The sequence below is a fragment of the Triticum dicoccoides genome, chromosome 3A (genome assembly GCF_002162155.2).
Source record: "Triticum dicoccoides isolate Atlit2015 ecotype Zavitan chromosome 3A, WEW_v2.0, whole genome shotgun sequence".
In the NCBI taxonomy this organism is placed as follows: domain Eukaryota; kingdom Viridiplantae; phylum Streptophyta; class Magnoliopsida; order Poales; family Poaceae; genus Triticum; species Triticum dicoccoides.
Genome location: NC_041384.1, coordinates 233483578 through 233503566, shown reverse-complemented (window position 1 = coordinate 233503566; position 19989 = coordinate 233483578). Strand labels below are relative to the sequence as shown.

General features: G+C 43.5%; 2 protein-coding genes across 3 annotated transcripts; both read right to left on the bottom strand.

Annotated features, from left to right (window-relative positions):
* Positions 1-1263: 1263 nt before the first annotated feature.
* LOC119267983 (expansin-A11-like) lies at positions 1264-2772 on the bottom strand. The gene is made up of 4 exons (XM_037549458.1): positions 2706-2772; positions 2443-2586; positions 2029-2338; positions 1264-1933 (listed from the first exon to the last, which is right to left on the bottom strand). Exons 2-4 carry the CDS (start codon positions 2567-2569, stop codon positions 1630-1632), a joined length of 741 nt encoding a protein of 246 aa, XP_037405355.1. The 5' UTR covers positions 2570-2586; positions 2706-2772; the 3' UTR covers positions 1264-1629.
* A 3040-nt stretch (positions 2773-5812) lies between these two features.
* LOC119267982 lies at positions 5813-16941 on the bottom strand. 2 transcript variants are annotated; one of them, XM_037549457.1, is made up of 11 exons: positions 15083-16941; positions 14250-14480; positions 13449-13578; positions 10642-10794; positions 10322-10530; positions 10120-10189; positions 9575-9781; positions 8514-8743; positions 7733-7811; positions 7515-7652; positions 5813-6512 (listed from the first exon to the last, which is right to left on the bottom strand). In XM_037549457.1, exons 1-11 carry the CDS (start codon positions 16822-16824, stop codon positions 6501-6503), a joined length of 3201 nt encoding a protein of 1066 aa, XP_037405354.1. In that variant the 5' UTR covers positions 16825-16941; the 3' UTR covers positions 5813-6500. The 2 variants fall into 2 exon arrangements, with proteins under 2 accessions (XP_037405354.1, XP_037405353.1); XM_037549456.1 differs by having other exon boundaries at positions 10292-10530; positions 15083-16940.
* Between the last annotated feature and the right edge of the window lie 3048 nt (positions 16942-19989).

Below are 19989 nucleotides of genomic sequence, written 5' to 3'. Positions count from 1 at the left end.
ACCTCATCACTGTTACTTTTTCTTTTTTTTTCTTTTCTTTTCTTTTCTTTTTCTCAATTACAAAAAATAGAGAATAAGAAAAGGAAAGAAAAGAAAAACCTAGTGGGCTTGGGAAAATGTGAAACTTTCTCTATGGGGTCTTTCATTTACACCTAGCCACATAGAAGAGGTTTCACCAAGTTTTGAAGAGTTTGAATTCAAAGTTATTTTAATTTAATTCAAATTGGTTGTACTAGAAGTATTGATAGGAATGTCCAAAATTTGTGAATTTTTGGAGCTTTGAAAAGTGAATATAAAATTATGGGCAAAGTTTGGAAGCATAAATATGAGTTGAAATTGAATAGGATTTATGGAAAGGTTTGCATTGAATTTGGAAAGGGCAATTAAAAGAATAGCAAGAAGGCTCAAATTTTTGATTCTTTGGAAATATACATATTAATTATCTGAGGTCAAATATTTAATGGCATGATGGCACGGAAATATATTAATTATTTGAGGTGCAATATTTAATGGCAGGATGACATGGAAATGCAAAATAAAATTATCACAAACTCATTATGCCAAAATATGTGGTTTAAGACTCTAGGTTGTTACACAAGCCAATCGCTAAGAAGCTTCTCGAATGAATCTTTCTATTTTCCAGTCTTTTCTTTACCAATCTTTTAAAGTGAATGCAAATGCTAAGATATTTTGAATGGAAATGAGCCCATGCCACAACAAAAAAAGTTGTATATGCCTATCATTCATTCACCTTCTCAAAGAATTAAACTTTAGTTTGTTTTATGAAAGTTGGTTTTGGTGGTTAAAGGTTACAATTACTGGAGCGAGCCGAAGGCACGCCGCCGTCATTGCCTCTCCCTTAACAGAGCCGGGCAAATCTTACTAGACAGTCGAGAAGTCTTGTGGTAAGGCCGCATAGGACCAGCTCACGAGAACAGCAACCGTCGTCGATGAAGAGAATCGTAGATTGGAAGGATTGCAGACAAACACACGGACGCATACGAACGACGACTGGATCCGACCGAATCCCACGAGATGCGATGAAGACATACCTCCACACGTCATCCTACGAGGTTAGACGCGCCGTTGGGACGGAGGCTAGGCGGGGAGAACATTATTTCATCTTCTACGGGGCCGCTTGTGTTAGCTGAATGACATTTGAAGGCATCAAAGTGAAGCCATTCGTTCCTACTCTGCAAAAAATTTGAAGCTTGACATGACAAATGAAAGAATTGGCCAAGCAAAGGTAGAACAATCCTTTCAAGCTCTCAAAACACATTCCATTAGTTTTATAGCATGCAAAGATACATAAACCGTTGGTTTGATCCCATGGGCGGGTGACCAGCCATTATGCTCGTCACCACAGCCAGCCATTGCTTTAATCTTCTGAGCTCAAACCTAAGGATCTCCGCATAATACGCCTACTTAAGGTAAAACCGCCCAACCGGCTAATGTGAGCACGCCTTGAGGGGAGCAAAAACGGTAACCCCAGAAGTGCGTAACCTCACCACGGCGACGCAGATTTTGTTACTCGGAGGAGACCGCTTCAAAACAGAGCCATCCTCCGCTGACACTCTACACGAAGATAGTAGTAAAAGTAAAGAGACTTCTGCAGTGGTCGCCGGCTGGCTAGAACTGGCTACCGGCGAAGGTCTGGCCGAAGCTCCAACCGGAGGGCGCCACGTTGTTGGACGTGATGGTACGGCCGTCGCTGGTGGTGACCCGGAAGGACAGCGGCTGGCCGTTGAGCATGGCGCCGTTCTGCCAGTTGGCGCCCCAGTTGTGGCTCATGGTCAGCCATCCTGTGCTAGGAGATTTCACGTACACCACCGTCAGGTCGCCGGCGCCGGCAACGTTGGTGATGAGCACCAGGTTGAAGTAGGAGTGGCCGGTGATGGTGAACCGGATGCCACCCGTCTTGACACACACCACCCTACGAAGTGCAAACAAATACTACATGTTAGCTCGAGACGCACTGACGGGCAGACGCGTTAGAGCTTAAGTCACCGATGCGAATGCGATGGGTACCTTCTGTACTGGACGGGCACGACGCCGGCACGGGCCTGGGCGATCTTAGTGAACATAGGCTCAGCGAGGTCGAAATGCGACTGCGGCGGGTTGCACCACCCGCCCTCGTTGTTGGGGAGTGCGTAGTTGGCGGGGCAGAGGTTGGTGGCCGTCACGACGGCGGAGCCCGGCAGGCAGCTCCCGCTGCCGGCGCACCGGATCTCAAAGCACGCGCCGCAGCTCTGCCCGTTGTTGAACAGCGCGGTGCTCAGCGCCGCCGTGTTGGTCCCGTACCCCGCGCTGAACATGTTGCCGTACCCACACGCTCCTCCTGCACACACCACGCACATATCACAAAGATTAGTTAGCAAGCATGCACCGGCGATGAACAGCTCAAACGGCTGGCCTAACTAGACCTCATTTCTGTGCGCTTACCCATTGTCCCTGACGCGTCGTTGCCGCCATAGAACGTGGCGCGGCCATTGCTCCAGGTTGAGTCCTCGCCGGCGACAACTCCGACCACCGCGGCGATGGCAAGAGCTAGCAAGCCTAGAAACTCCATGTGTATATGGAATCCTTCTGAAAATCAGCAACGAGTGAGCTAGTTAATCGATACAGCCAAAAATCGCAGGAGAGAACAAAGTAGTACAAGGCTTGATAGCTCTAGCTAGGGACTTTTCATCTCATCTACTGCTTACCGTGTTAAGCAACTAGGCTTTGCTAGCTCAACACTTGAATTTGCAAGTGCGGAGATGTTGGGAGGAGTGCGAGGATCCTAACAGGAAGATGGTGCCTATATATAGGCATAGGTCGGGATGCTCTGCATCTGAGATTGTGAGAAGTAAAGTCCACGTTTGCCACTGCGAACCGATCTTGAAATATTTTTTGTTCGGGATTTATAAGTAAATATTATAATAGTGCATGTTGGTTACTGTAATTTCCAATGGTTAGTCCCACCTGTCGGTGATACACCGGAACATTTCAGAGAAGATACGTTTGTGTGTGTGTGTGTGTGTGTGTGTGTGTGTGTGTGTGTATAGTGAATAATATTTTGGCAGGAAAAAATTGGAAGTAATTAAGTTCTATAGAACATGGGCAAATGGGCACATATACTGTTAGCTCGAATAACAAACTGAGAGAAGACATTGACTTCTCATCTATCAAGGAGTTGAGATACTGGGATACATAGTTAATGGCCAATCCACTGCAGAAATTAAAAGAGTTGATACGATTTAGTTTTGTGCACGAGTTCAAATTCCAAGATCACTTTGACTTCCAACTCGCTTCAAGTGCAAGGTAGTGTCCCATGTGGTAGTTTTGCTTATCACGAGATCATTACCCATTTTATTAGTGGATGGTTATGTCGGCTGCCATTAAAATGGTATGTCTGCAGGCTAAACAGATGATAGATTCAGAATGAACACTGGAAAACTGGGAAAGGTAAAAGGTTAAATATGTCTAGTTTTCGTTCATCGTCTATAATTTGGAATATACCAGAGACTCCAAGAATTAGTCATGCAACTATGACACAAGGCACACACTCGATGTCAATGAGCTAAGAATTAAGATGGCATAAGTAGCTGAAAGATGCTGAGCTTTGAATTTGGAGTAGGTGATGACCTTTTAAAGCACACTCGATGTAAATGAGCTAAGAATTAAGATGTCTATGAGTACGTAATTCACAGTAAACACATGTTGAATATATTCTCTTACTACAAAAGAAAGCTGGCTGCTTTCTTGCAGTATACCAAGGAATAGTTGAAAGCAGTCAGTCAGTACTACTAGTACCTTAGTGATAAACTGATAGTTGGAAATTTTCTGTCTAGTATTTCTGTCACGCAGAAATTTCTCCACATCTTCAAAAGGGCAAAACCAATTAAACAACCAGTATCAGTGCAAATTAAAAACCAGTATCAGTCCAAGGAAATCAAGCAAGCAACTTGTTGAGATTGAAGGGCTGCAAAACCTCGTTGGCTGGAGCTGGGCGACCTTACGATCATGTGGTGGCGTTTTGGTTCTTTTGTGGATGTCTCATGTCTCTGTCTGTAGTTAAAACTTATGGGTGTTTGCTGTGGATATTCGGTGCTGGCTAGGTTTTCGCCCCATGACATTCGTTTCGATGGCGGGCGAATGTAGTGGGTTTCCTGGCAGTGCCCGGACTCGCTTTACCTCTTTCCCTCCTCCTGACATGTTTTTGAACTCTGTATTTCCGTTCATTTGCAATGGAAAGGGGTATAGCCCGGTTCGAAAAAAAAAAAGCAAGCAACTTGTTATTGTAAGGTGCCGAATCAGAGCTCAAGAATCAAGAATGTACTTGTTTAGTGCTTTCAAAATGGAACACTTGTTTAGCTCTACCAGCACGGCCAGCAAGATGCGGATCAGATGCTAGGGCACATGGCCACAGGGTCCTCCTAATTTGACTCTACATAGATTTAACTAAGCCCTCGATTTTGGAAAACAAGTGCTTCATAAAAGTTTGTCAAGTAAACTCTCAACAGCCGATCACATGTTGCCACTCTGCAGACTTCTAGAACCACATGGGATCGCGTAATTTTTTTAAGAAAATGGTTTCTTTTTTCACTTTCTCTTACCACTGCATATTCAAAGGTTTTGCCAAATACGGAAAATAATGACCAAACTCTTTACATGAGTAGAGGTTTTGACACCAAGGACAAGCGAGGTCATTATATGGCTGATATTTTACTGGAACTGAAAACCATCCATTGATCATGCAATAATACAACTAGGTACTCCTCTTTGAACTAAAACTACGACAAAAATTATGGAACGGAGGGAGTAGATATGGTAAGAAAACAGTGGTTTACATGGCATACTAATACTAGCTACACTATAGAACACTTCCAGATATGGCTCTTCTCCTGCTATAATGATCGCTATGCCGAGATCGCATGCCCAGCAAGCCCCTTGCAAGTGCAGGACACGAAAGTACAGAAACCACTGGCTAATTATGTTTAACTAGTCAGGAGTCAGGAACATGGACCATCTCTTTCAACAAGGTCCTCTGTCAGACAGATATGGTTGTATTGTACCTTCAACATGGCCTTCGTATTTTAATTTATTTTGTATTTCGGATTCCTTTAGGTTGGCCTAGAGCCCTGGGATAAATCAAGTTGCTCTCATGAACTTGTCAAAATATATGGGGTTTGAGAAGCTACTCAATATCACCTGAAGATCTTTATTTCTGTTGTCTAAAGGACAGTAAACATTTAACCATGAACACATGACAAACCTTATCCCAAATATCAGGCTTGTACATATTTATATCAGCTGGACAAGATAAAACATACTCCAGTGAACCTTGAAAATACCACCCACTTTGCTAAGCCGCAGGGTGTGAAGTAACTAATTCACCAAAACGGGCTCGCTGTAACTTTCAATCACTCCAGCCAAGTAAACAGTTTCATATTCAAATCTATTTAATGTTAAGACTTGCGAGAAAATAAAAATGAGAAAAAACATCACACACTTGTCTCAGTAAGCGATAATGTCGTCTGGTGAGGCTAACTGAGTGCAATCTACTGCTAAGAAAATTACAAGTTTTCCTTTTTGTGGGAAAGAAAATTATATAAGTATTACTCTCATTTTGCATATTTAGATAGTCTTGCAAAATATTAAAAAAAGATGGTCTTGCTCACTTTCTTTCAGCAATACTCACGTGCTTCTGGAAGCTTCATGCCCATTTTTTCCACACCAAAATACATTCGTGAATGAAGGGAATGTCGTACAGGCTATAATACCATTCTTCAAAATACAACTTGGAACTTCCAAAAGCACAACAGGCCAATAGTTGTAGATCAAAATATTCATCCATGCCAACTTATTTGTTTGTTTCAACAAAAGAATCACTCGTTTGGTCCAGTTTTACATACAAACGTAAACCTCAAGGGGAAAAACTCTCTGCCCTCTTCCTCTTGCAAAATCATTCTAAGTATACAATCAACAAATCAAACAAATCATGTGCTCCTGCCACACCTCGTGTATTTACAGTGTTCCTCTGTTGCTGATTTCATTTCCAGCTGCTTCAACAAACTATGCACAACATCAGATGCATATGCACATCTTCTTTACATGAAAAGGTAAGTTGGTAGCGGTAATCCAATATAGTATACACCCTGCACACCAAAATGGAAACTTGGCAGGCAGAAAAACTTTCACAGCGGTGATTCACCCATGAAGACCCAGATCTGCAACTTCCTGGGTTCATAGTACTCATGCAGTCTAAACCTCGCAATGGGAGCACCGGACATGCCAAAACTCACGTTAGTCAATCATTCAGCATGAATAAGGTCACCAGCATTCTTGTAGATACTCCCCATTATACTTCTTTACTGTACCACTTCATAATTATCACAAAATCCTATCACCACTTCTGTTTTGTACAAACAAACACTATACATCACTTTGATTGCTCCGAGGGCAGCCCTCATGTTCATGTGCACTGCTTGTACCATTAATCCACGTGCCCGGTTCCATCATTTGCTCTTCTGTACGATATATATCAGGCACCACAATTAGAAAACAACAGGTATGATTGCTGCTTTGAAATCAAACAAACAGAAACTAGCCTTGATGGATGAAGAATTAAAGCTATCCAACTAATTTCCATTAAGAAAAATACTGGAGAAATAAATAAATAAAACTCTAGCCAAACCATTGTAGATCATCATGATAAACTAAAAGTTGAATATGTTAATGCCACTAAGAACTACAATGTTGATTTCCATACTAACATCTGTGCAGACTTTTGCAGATGGAAATATCTGAATGGTTCTTCGACTTCGTGCCAGCCTCAACTCTACTTTTCCTTTTCTCTAAAAAACTTTACCCCATAAACTTGATTCCACTTTCAAGTTCAGATTCCCACCCAGGCAAACCATACAGACTCCTTTGAGTCCACGGCTCCACACAGAATTCTAAGAACTTACCTTGGAGGTTCGAGTTTCTTAAGTTAATTGATTGATACTTCAGTATTAATTTTGCTGAAACTGCCGTAAACAGCGGTCTCTTGAAATTATCAACAGAAGCGACACAAAACATTAGCACTGCAAAGGTGGGCACTTAACATGGTTCCAACTTGAAGTCCTACTGTTACTAGCTAGTAGCATGTGCTTGTGCCAGATGTTCATGCTGACTGTTATTAACTTGCCTTATAGCTTCAAATTCTCAAATACCTATGGCATGCATAACACTGAATAGTTCCACATTCAGATCTTCAAAAAAGAGAATCTCAGATTACACTTGATTATTAACAAAATACAGTTTAAGTTCATTCAGAAATATCAAAGAAAATGCAAGCCTTTATCATAACAAGATAAACTAAAATAGAAAACTGCTCTAATCTGACATGTCACTCAATCTAAACCAACATAGAACATTATTAAAAGAAAACATCAGCCAATATAAGAACCTATATTCAGTTTTCAATAGATAAAACTTACAAAACACTAACAAGAGCAAAAACACCCAGAATATGACAAGAAACCTACCATGGTAGGGTCCGAAAGTATAGCATATGCTTTCCCAATTATTTTGAACAAATAATCAGCATCTCTGCGGATCGCATTCACAATTTCGCTCCATACTGTATCATCGATATTTTCACTTCTCACGAGAAAATTACCTGCCTGTGCCATAATTAATGTTAGTGAACAGAAGAAATCAAGAAAGATGACATACTTGTCTACATGAAGATCGAATATAGTACTTTGTCTGGATGATGCCTTAATGCTGCTTTGCGGTATGCTCTTTTTATATCCACAGCAGAGCAGGATGGCTCAATTCCTCTGCATGGAAAAGCAGATCTCAGTCAGACATTCCAGGTGTGTTTCCAGGAAGAGACATTCAGTAACTAAGTTCTTCCCACTTTCGCAGAACAAAACTTTGGAACTATGTTCCAACATGCCCTATCCACATTGCTTTCCAACGGAAGTTCCTTTCCATAGGGAGCAAATGCATGTAATGTAATTCTAAATGCCCAACTCCCCACTTTTTGCAGTAATATGGAAAATAAACTGTGACTACTCACCACTGTCAGAAATGATTTTCATAACTACACACATGAAAGAAAGACACATTCATTGCACAAGGTGATGTCATGAATGACATGATAATAGTGTAGCATTTTCATCTAACTGCTGCAGAGCTTATAGGTAAAATGATAATTTCACTTTAGGAATAAGTTGTAAGTCAGAGCGCCCTTCTATCAACTTAATCAATACTACCTCTCTTTCTAAATATAAGACATGTTGGCAGTATAAAGTAAACTGCCAAAATGTCTTACATTAGTGAACAGAGGGTGTATTAATTTACAGCATTGTAATTAATGGAGGTTTAGAAGGACAAATTGTACATGTCGAAGGATGCAGCAGCAACAAAATTAGACACAAAGATGCACGGATAGATATTGCATAAGTATAGGTCATTGTAGAAAACATGATTGTGTATGTTCTACTTCAAACGAAATTAGAATAAGGACAGAGGCTTACAATATCAGATACATATTCAGTGATGTCCTTTTTCTGGCATCACGCTCCAAAGCAGAAAGCCTAAGATTGGCTCGGTGTAGATTGTTACGAACATTATCTAATTTTTCTGATGGCATGGACATATTTTCTTGTAGTTGTTCCTCAAGAAGAGAAATTAGTCTTCGAAGATCATTTTCTGCCTGATCGTAGTCCCTTATAAGTTCATACAAACTAGCCCTTCTAGAAATAACCTACAAAACACAATACATTAGGAGTGTTTTTCTTGGTTCTTTCTTATTTCATACTCTTGTCCCCCATTTTGTGTGCAAAGAAGGCTTTGGGATAACATCTTCTCACAGGTCTACAATTTATCTAAAAGTTACTTGACAACATAATTAGTCAACCAGCTCTATTCAAGACTTATCCAGTCAAACTTCCAACATCATAAAAACAGTATGTACAGTGGATATAGAAAATATAACTCAATGTGAAAGGTTCAGCCAAAAGAATCCAGTAATAACTCAAGCAACCACATAGATTTTTAACTTAGTTGCTCACACCATTCATATGAAGAAATTTTCCCTACTACAATGGTGATGTCAACTTCATCTGATCGAAAGGATGGAGAAAGCAGTAACTTTGCATAAAACATACAAGGTTATAACTGGTAAATGGTAATCCAGAAAGATCTCCAAGCTTCGGGTTTCACTGAATGCAACCCAAGAATACGCATGTCATGCATAGGAAAATGAAGAGCAGGACATTACATATTGGAGCATTCCTATGCCCATGTGGTAGTAAGCCAAATCCAAAATCAAGTATTATTATCTACCTATTTTTGGGCAACTTAGACAAAAAAGTACCAAATCAATACATCGCACATCAGAACGTTTAAGGTGGAGGGAGATGTTCACCAGATGGGTTAGCAAGAATAAATGCATGCCCTGCCAAAATACTTCATGAAATAAACAAGGACATTTATAGCACACCATATCATACAGACACTTTTGGCCAGAATCTAAACAAAAATAGAGAGCATGGTTAAATTTTAGTTTGATAGAAGATGAGGATCTTTCACCAACCTTACAATAGCTAGTGTCAAGGGCTATAGCTAGCGAACAATCTGCTATGGCATCTAAAATTTGGCCCATTGTTTGGTATGCAGCCGCACGGTTGCCAAAACAGATTGCTGAAAAATGTAATGACTCCGCGTTGCTCAACAAAGCAGCAGTATAATGTTCCACAGCCTCTGAATATTTACCAGCTTGAAAAGCTTCATTCCCAGCAACCTAAAATGAAGAAAATAAGAATTTCATGCCTCTAGTGCAAAATCCTTGCAATACTTGTGGAATCAGGGATATTATGTATGTACATGACCGAAAGACAATGCATGGTAGATAGAATTTGGATATAGTGGGACATCATATGATTAGACCAACACAGCATAGACAACCCGTAAACAAAATGCTGGATAGTTTTTTTTTTCTAGAACAAAAATGTTGGATAGTTGGAGTATTGGACATCATATCTTAGATAGTGAGGCTGCGATGATGCAATTGATAGCCTGTGACGTGTCATCAACTAAATCATCCATGGAAGTGAAATAATAGAGGCAGAATGGACATACTTTAAGACGCAGTAGTTCAGAGATTGTCTTCGAAAGTAATGAAACTGATTGTTGAGACTGCTTCCCGCACCTAGTCAATATTTTCACAAATTTAGCAAACCATATGAGTAGTAGTGACATATAGAACATAAAACCATACAACACTGACATAGAAATCTTCACAAAATATTACTTGTATTCTGCAGGTGTTGTTTGCTCGTACTTTTTCAAGAACTGATGAGCCTCTTCAAGTTTTCCTATGAAGAAATATGACTTGGCGATAAGATAATAGCGCCAAGATTTCACAGAAAACCCGTAGCTGTCCAAGTTAATGTTTTCTAGATGCTCATCAAGACACAGAGGCACACTATTTCTTTCTGCCAGTTGCAGAGTTTCTTCACAAAACTGAATTAATTCTTCATATCGCCGCAACTGCCAAGCCCCATTAAAGTAACAGTTAAGTAATACACTTACTAGCTACAGTAGCAGTCAAAACTTGGCAATATGGTATGTAGGAAAAACAAGTTTACCGTAAATACAGACCAGTAACAGGGCTTCAGCTTTCATTTTCATCAAGTTATCTGAATGAATGCTTATGGACAAAGCATCTGTGATCATTTGTAAGGCACTTGGTATCTTGTCAAATTCCTTTTTAACAAGATATTCCTTGGATTGAAGCATGAAAGTGGATACTTTCTGTCCGCAAATGACAACAACATACTGATTAGATAATCAAGTTCCATTGCAAAAGTAAATTGGTTCGGGTGGCTTTTGACCCATCATAGTTCACATCAATAATCAAGTTCCATGTAACAAAAAAAATTGATCAAATATTTCCTGGAAAAAATGCTATATATGGTTGCAGAATCATATAAACTTTATTATCTAAGATTCTATGATAAGGCATTCCACTATGAAAAGGACAACAGAAATGCAACAAAATACTTAATTGATTACTGAAAGGAAATAAGAAAACATATAATCAACCATCACACAAAAACAAATTTAATGTAAGGAAAGTAATTTAGCAAGAAAATAGGTAGGCTATTGTAAGTGCATCTAGTGCCCCCTTTGTGGGTTTTGGATGATTAATGACAAAACAGTTAAGAAACTAATGTGTTTGTGAATATATAGAGGTGAAAGTCCCTGAGGATTAGGTTTAACCGTGGAATATGACTCCTAAAAATGTTGTAAGAACATTGAAGCCTTCAGAATGCCCATTGAAGGATTGAAAGTTATTGTGAAGACTTTTGTTTACTAATTTATTTTTCTTCATTTGAGTCGTAGGGCAACGTACTATTAGCAGTGGTCTAAGTGAAAGTAAGATTCAAGTCTTCGTGTGTGTGCACAATCGAACCGAGTTCTTCAGAGAGTGAATACTTAGAAATCTCTTTCAAAGTGAGTCATTTAGCCTTGGTGCCGAAGTTAAGTCTTTGGGACACTTGGGTTAAATTCATCACTGAGTTAGATGACTTGTTCCACAAGTCGGTCCATGCGCGCTTGTGTTTGAAATTCATATCGTTAGCCACGTGCCACGTGCACGTTGGGAGTGTCTCAAACGGTCATTTCAGCCCCCTTGGGTTGCTCGCCAGCTATAAATAGCCACCCTACCCCAACCATTTGTTGTTGGCTGCTCCAAGTGAATTTGGGACAAGTATTGCAACCCTTTGTCCCAAATATTTGAGAGAAATTCTAAGTGAGGAAAAAACACACAGAGCCTAAAAGTATCAAGTGATTAAGCATCACCGAAGAACTTGATCAAACCTAACTTTGACTTGTTACTCTTAAGGACTGTGCATCCTCTAGATGGTTAGAAATCGTTCAAGCGCGTCCAAAGTGTGGAATTGCCGAACAACAAGCTTTTACCGGTCCGGAGATCACCGCAAGATACCCCAAGTAATTGGGTGGGTTCCGAGGGCTTAGCTCAAGGAGAACAAGGCGAAGACTTGTGTGTCTTCAGAGTTGTGGCTCAGCCTCTCCAACCCAGGCGTAGAACTGTGCCAGCAGTTTGAACTGGGGTAAACACATCATTGTGTCTTTGTCGAGCAACGGGTTCTAATTCCTCGCTCCTATTTACTTTCCGTAATCTGCCGATTTTTGAAGAATTTCCTCTTCCTTCTTTCTTTGTGATTATTGCAAAGTTATCTAAGTACTTTCATACCTTTCCGCTGCTTAAGTTTTCGTTGAAGTGGTGTACTTTGTTTTCTCAATGAAGACTTTGTCCGTACTTAGGCTGTTAGATTTACTCGCATCTATAGCTCGTTTGTCTTCTGCTCCTGTGATAGCAGGTTTACTTTAGTCATGGTTACCTAGTAGGTTTGCCGCTTGCCTCGTGATTTATCTAGTTCTTCTACTAGATTTCCTCTGAACTGTGGTATTGTTGTCCTGTTATTCTTCTATTTAGCGAAGTATTTTGTATTTCAGAAGAATTTGCTAAAATCTACCATTCACCACCCTCTGGTTGATACATTTGATCCTACAGCGAGGCATTAGAGAGAGTAAGTCATAATCAAAGGGAGGTGTGTTTAAACGGTATTTTCTGCTCATAGTCATCTACTAAACATATCATTGCATCGTAGGGGCAGAAGACAGGTAAAAAAAACACCAGGCATCTTTTTCATATTTATCATGTATGTAATGGGCTAAATGGAAATAGCTTCATAAAATTTTATCAGAAACTATTGACGAATACATTTTTTACCAACGGATCTTCTAAATAGATTAAGCTATGTGATACATTCCAGTTTATCCGGTGTGTTCAGCAGAACTGCAACAAGTTGGGAGCTGTACGAGTGCTTCATTGTGATGGAGACTTAGAGGAGTTGTGGATGACACATGGAACAAATTGTGAAGCTCTAGGAGAAGCAGTACCATTTAACAGCTTACGGGTAGTTGAATGAAAAGTGGAAGCGGCTGATGTAACAGAGACCTCAAATTCTCAACACAAGATACTTTTGAGCTTAAATCCATCTATGCTTTGGAAATTTGTTAAAATTCTGCTGTGAATTTGTCTTAATTTCTTGTATATTTCCCCCAACAACATATACAGTTTTTAGTACTTTCCAGTTGAAGCCACCAGTCTACTAAACTATGGTAATCAACAATTGCACTTAACATAAGCATCCCAGGAGTAGTTATTTTGCAATACGGTTCCTCGATAGCTCGTAAAATCATATTCGAGAAAAAATAATCTCAAAATCATGTATGCTTCTGGTTTCGCAGTTCTCTACTCAAAAGTCAAAACTCACTCAAAGTAGCATAAAGGGATACAGACTAATTCTACAGATTCCACAGTTCCTCAAGTTATGATAACATGAACAACGACAGTATAGCACCAGAGACAAGCCTACCTGAGCTTTTTGTAGACCATCAGAAGCCTCTTCTATGACTTTACGATCCAAGCTTGCCGCATGATTAGACTTCAAACAGATTTCAAAACCCTTTTGTGCTTCGTCGACATCCCCCAGAGCAAGTAGACAACTATACACAATTAGCCGAGCATATTGATTAGATCATATATTCAGCAATATTATACAAGTTATATAACAAGGGCAAGACACTTATGACCAATTACATCCACTACTAACTCCTAACATCAAGTAACCACATTAAGTTATGGAGTTCGAATTAACAAGACTATTAACACTTTGCAAACCAATGTCAACTGAATGTACACAAACAACAAGGAGTAGAGTTAGGCATGTTCAGGCAGTACTCAGCCCTAGGTATCATTTAACTACAAAACATGAAATGTTTCTTTCCTCTGAGATCTGAAATTCCTAAGAAAAAAACAATTGAATTGGATATTTCCTTAAGAACAATATCTAGTTTTTTCTCCTTCACCAAATAAAGGGCAGCCCCAGTGCATGTAGCTCCCGCTTGCGCAGGGTCTGGGGAAGGGTCCGACCACTTTGGGTCTATTGTACGCAGCCTTTCCCTACATTTCTGCAAGAGGCTGTTTCCAGGACTTGAACCCGTGACCTCATGGTCACAAGGCAGCAGCTTTACCACTGCGCCAAGGCTCCCCTTCACCAAATAAAAAGTTTAAGAATTATGATGCAAATTCCAATTGTTTAAAGAAAAACTGTATATATGTGAAAGTTCACAAATCGGTGATTTGTCAATGTAACAGCCCTAGGTATTCATCTTACTTGGCAGCTCTGACTTGTGCCTTGAGAAAGCTGGAATCAATTTCAGTAGCTTTCTGACAATCAGAGAGGGCATCTCTCATCCTACCGAGAGATATCCGGGTAGCTGCACGATTGCTGTAGCACAGCATTAATGCTTTCTGAGAAGCTTGATTTTGAGAAACAGAATTAATCCCATGGGTATAGCATTCCTCCGCCTTAGCTAACTGTCCTGCAGCATAAGCTTGGTTCCCCCTGGTGCAGAATAAACAATTAAGCTTAAAATGCACCAAATATACAGTTAAAGCAACAAAAAAGAAACTCTAATCCCCTTATTCAAATCAAACCAAAGCTCAACATATTTCAGTTTTAACTGTTGATATTTCATAAACTACCACTCGTGGGAATTAATTCTAAGCCAGCAAACTCCAGAATTATCAAACACAGCACATGATCCATAAGCATAAACTTGATTACATAGCATGAGGAGCGGGTGTGAGAAAAAGGCAAAAGGCTAACAGAGGAACAAATAACTGAATTTTGATTGACTGAGATACATCACGTTGGTTCTTGGTTGGAGATAATTTTCTTTCTGTTAAGGAAGTTCTAATTTTCTTCTGTTATGGAAGTTCAAGCACAGTTGCAATCCTTTCAAAGTTTGCTTTCAGATTACTGCAGATATTAAACTGGTGTCCACTGTCCACAAAAAAATAATCATATTTTGTGCTATTTGCCTATTTCAGAAGATATAGTTGATATAACTGTGACATTTGCAACTGTGCAGGCACAAGTCATTAAACATAGTATGTAAGTTCATAAATACGCCTGTAACAAAATATGAAAGGTTGTGTAGACACCTTATACGCCAAGTTTCACAATCCTCCTGATATCTAAAGTTTCCTGTTTTTGGACATGTTACTACTGTAGATTCTGCTTTGCTGTATTCGGTCCATTGAGGCGCTAAAACTGTGTCTGGCTGGCTTGCTGAAACTTTTGTGTGTGCAAAACTAATGGCAGATGTAGGAAGGCTTTGAACAAAGTTAGTATGAGTCGTCATTCCTTCAGAACTTCTATTCTGTTGTCTTTGTGAGCCCAAATTACTTCGATCGAAAGTAGATGAAGCAAATATTAAGTCAGAGTTACCACAACTTTCCAAGTTTGCTGCAAAAGTAAGCCCAGTTCCATCATGGCTACTTTCTGCTGTTTGCGTAGCATCAGCTACCTCTGGGCCACTGTTAACAGAACCCTCTAACCTGAGGCCAACTTTTCCAGATTGTTCCATACTAAAGTTTGTTTCCGGAGTCACTTTTCCAGAAAAACTGTCAGCTGCAAGGACATTCCGCAATGAAGAAACCTGACGGGTTGAGGAAAACTTCTTTGGTTTAACTGCCCTTCTATTCATGCTCATAGCCTTAATCACTCCCTTGTCTCCAGATGCTGAATTGTGGTCCTGTAGAGTAAATGATCTCTCATCGAAAGATCGACATTCACCAAGTCCAGATGCTGCACCTACTTGTGTTTGCATACCATCAGGCAACTTTGTGAAAGAAGCCTTCACAATGTCATCTTGAGCTCCAATGCTAAAAGGTGCAGTTTTCGAGGCTTTTTCTGTTTCATGGACTTGACAAGGTCTGGAATGTTCTGAAAGACCAAGTTGTTCAGAACTGCATGCTACCTCCTCTTTATCAGATGAATCCAACTTCTTGAAATTACTTTGCTCTGTATTTGCAGCGAACAGACTATGTTGAGCACTAGCAGGTCCCCCGAAAACAAACAAATCATGTTTGACATTAACACCAGTTGCAGAAAGTTTGCTTCCATCCTTTGCGAAGTAAACTTTACCGACAGAATCTCCTACGGATGAGTTACCACAGTCCACGGGGACTTCCATGGAGTCATTCCTGTCAGTACATTTTGTTGCATTGACCACTTGACCAACTAATGATGAATTTATTTCCGTACTCTTGCACCCTACCGTCTGAGAGAGCATGCTACGCCCTTCATCGCGCTGCTTGGCAACACCATGAAGAATGCTCGGACGAAAAACCTCATGTGACTTCAAATTGCTTTCCGAGGCACCAAAAGTACCCCGAGAATTTATCTCCAGCACGGAATCATTTCCTCTAGAAACGTGAGCACGGTCATCTCTTTGCTTGCCGGAAGAATCATCTTGTACAAGCTCATCGGCTGCTGTAGAGAGGCTGCACAACGAGGCAGCACCGGATCTAACCGAGGAGCTTCTCTTCATCTCCGATCTCGCCGAGACGCCACTCCCAAAAACAAAATTAGCGCCACGGGAAGAACCCCATGAGCCCGCCGACGCCGGATCCTCCGCGACGGCGCGGCTAGACGTTTCCGCGCCGAAGACGAAGGCCGAGGGGCGTGATCCGCCTGCGGTGCTCGGTCGCGAGCCAGCGCCCGCAGCGAAGCTCGAGAGATCGCCGCCGAGGCGCCGGCTGGGGGAGCAGGAGGCTCCGGGGTGGTCGGAACGAAAGGGGGCGGCCTGGCGCCGCGGGCGGGCGACCCGCGACCTGTGGGTGGCGGCGGGGATGGTGGGGAATGGGGCGGAGGCGGCGAGCGGATCGGGCGAGGGATCCATCGGGTGGGCGTCACGGAAGAGGAGAGCGTGTGCGGCGGAGGGCGGCTTTACGTCGGCGGCCGCGCGCGGGCGACGTGGATTTCGTTTTCCGGCGGGGCAGGGGTGTGGGCCATAGACAGATAGAGAGAGACGGGAAATGGATTGGATTGAATTGAACTGATCTGTACATACCCAGCTGCTGCATTAAAATAGGAAAAGAACAGAAAATGGTGGACGTGCCGACACGTGCATTACATGGTCAGCGGCTCGCCCTCCATGGCATGGTATCCCATCCCCATCGCAGCCATCGGGCCAACTCCACCGCGCGACCCCAAACGGACGTCTGGTTTGATCAGATTTTGTCTTTTTAAGACGCCGATGGATTCGTTTATGTCGTCTGATGGGTTGTGGGTGCGCCCAACGCGCGGCCACATCTAAAAACCTGTCCGGAGTGGACGTGAATAAAAAAATTTAAAAACTTAAATGAAATGACTAAAAAAGTAAATAAACGCAGTTAAAAAAACATAAACATATTTATAGAGATTACGGCCACAAAACGGCCAGTTTATCAGTCCACTTAAACAGCCCAGTTCATAATTAACATAAAACCAAAAAAACGCCTCCCGCGCGCTCCTACCACGTCTGTCGATGTTGTGGCCGTCGCCGTCTTAACTGGCCGCCGGTGTCGTCGTCGTTGCTGACGAGGTCGATGTATTCCGGCAGCGTCCACAGGTGGGCCGGCGGTCCGTGGTGCACGGGGGCGGCGGGCTGCAAGGTGGCCGGTGGTGCCTGCACCACTTCCTCCCGAGGCGAGGCCTCCCGCTCCGGCGACCGCGGCGGCGTGGGGCACCAGTTCACGGCCCCAGGGCGGCCGTCATCTGCTCAGCGGAGCACGACCAGCTCCACCCCTGGCCCACCAGGTCAGGATGGAACTCGGCCACCGGCGGCTCCTCCACCACCTCCTCCCGAGGCGCCATCTCCGGCTCGGGGATGGCGACGTCGCCGGCCGCGGAGAGGGCCATCGTCGCCTCGAGGTCCGCCCATTGGCGCTCGTCGTGCGTGTGCATGGAGTCCTCCATCACACGCGCCATGAGTCGGGCCTCCTCCTCCGCCGTCATGCGAGGAGGTGGGGGTGGCGATGGAGATGGCGACGGCGACGGCGTGGGCGTCAGGCCGCGGACCCGCGTACGCCCGCGCGCCTGGGGAGCCGCTCGGGGCTCACGTGGCCGTTGCGGCCCCCTCGACGTGCCGGCGAAGAACGACGCCCGCCGCACGTCGTGCTCATCGCGGAGCCACGTGTCCCACAATGGCGAGTCGGGGCATACCTCTCGTCGTAGTAGAGGTCGTCCGGGAGGAGGCGGCGGCGGCGCTCAATCTCCTGGCGGCGCGCACGGCCGCTCTGCGGGACGGGCGGGATCGGCACGCGGTCGGCCGACAGGTGCCAGTTATTGGGTAGGTGGACGTCGCTCCAAGGCAGCGACGTCCTCGTCTCTCAATAACGGCGGCAGACGGCCGCCTCGATCTAGTGCCAGTCGCGCTCGCCGGCGGCCGTGGGCGCGATGGAGAAGGCGGGCAGCATGGGAGGCCGACGTGGTGGCGATGGCGACGCGGGCTCCTCTTTCTTCATCGAGCCACGGCGGCGTCCCAACGAGGAACCAGCCTCGTGGTCGTGCTTGCCTTTGCGGCCGGAGTTCCAGAGGCCCATGGCTGCGGGCGGCCGGCCGATGAGTTCTTCACTAGGGTTTGGGTTCGGCGCTGTCGGGTTTCGAGGAGGCCGCGGGGTGGCGTGGGGCAGTGTGGACGACGACCCGTCCACGCTTCCCACTTAAAGAAGGACGACGACCGTTCGACGTGTGGATGACAGGTGGGGCCGCCCCCTCGTGCGCATTGATGTGGGCGTGTGGGAGGTAGGTGGTCGCCTGCCACGCGGCCCCGACACAGACGTGGCGCGCGTCCGTTTGGTGTCCGTCGCGACCCAAACCCGGCATGGTCGACCCGGACACAAAACGGATAAGATGGGTCCGGACCGTCGCGTGCTGGGCCGCCTTCTTTATCTATTTTACTCCAAACAGACGGGACCAAGCATGATAAGGTCGCGCGGTGGAATTGGCCTCAGGGTCAGGGTCTCCAACCAACCTGACAAGGTTAGTAAAGCTTTCACATGTTTCTTTTAGCTGGAGAAAAAGTGTTCCGGAGTTCTCAGTTTTTAGGAAATCCAGAATGTTACATTTAGATCTTGCCAAGTGTGTCACAGCCTATATCTTAGAAACGTGTTGGCCCAGGATTTGAAGAGTGTGTATTCAAATTCTCAAAGGAAACCTAATTCTTTTAAAATGTGTGGAATTAGTGCCAAAAAGCCCAATAAAAGAATTAGTGCCCATATTTGGCATACACTGTCGGTGTCTTAAGGGTAGCTATAATGTGGCCAAATAATGATTTCAAAATCCTTTTTTGGCTTTGGGATGGCTCCCACTAAGTGCATCTCCAACAGATGCGCAACCGTGCGGCGCGCTAAATTTTTATAGAGCGTTAAAATAACATTTTTTGCGCACAGCCAAGGCGCTTGCTCCAGTTGTCGCTGCAAAATATGGTGTGGCGCTATAGCTCAGCGTGCAAGCAGCCGACGATTGAAAATATGATCAACACATGTCCATTTGATGTTTCAAACATTAAACAAGTGTGCAAAATAAGAGCAACATAGCATAATTCAATTGCATGGCATAGTTCAAAATCACCCAACCAAGTTCATTACAAATAAAAGTTCACATAAACAAATGGCACATCAACAATTATGCCACATCATCATCCTCCTCCTCTTCTTCCTCCTCATCCGAAGACAATTCTTCCTCCTCCTCTCCATTTTCAAGCGCCGCATCGTCATCGGGAGCTCGGATGGTGTTCGCAAGATCTCCAACAGCATAATGCGAAGGTATGTGAGGCACACCGGAAGCCATGCGTCCACCCATGTCACTCGGAGGTGCTCCCATGCCTCTCGTGAGAGACCGAAAACTCATGCCTCCCATGGTAGCTCCGAAGCCACCCATGCCTCCCGTAGGTGCTCCCATGCCTCCCATGCCATCTATGGTGGCTCCGAAGCCACCCATGCCTCCCATGTCGTCCATGGTAGCTCCGAAGCCACCCATGCCTCCCGTAGATGTCCCCAAGCCTCCCATGGTAGCTCCCATG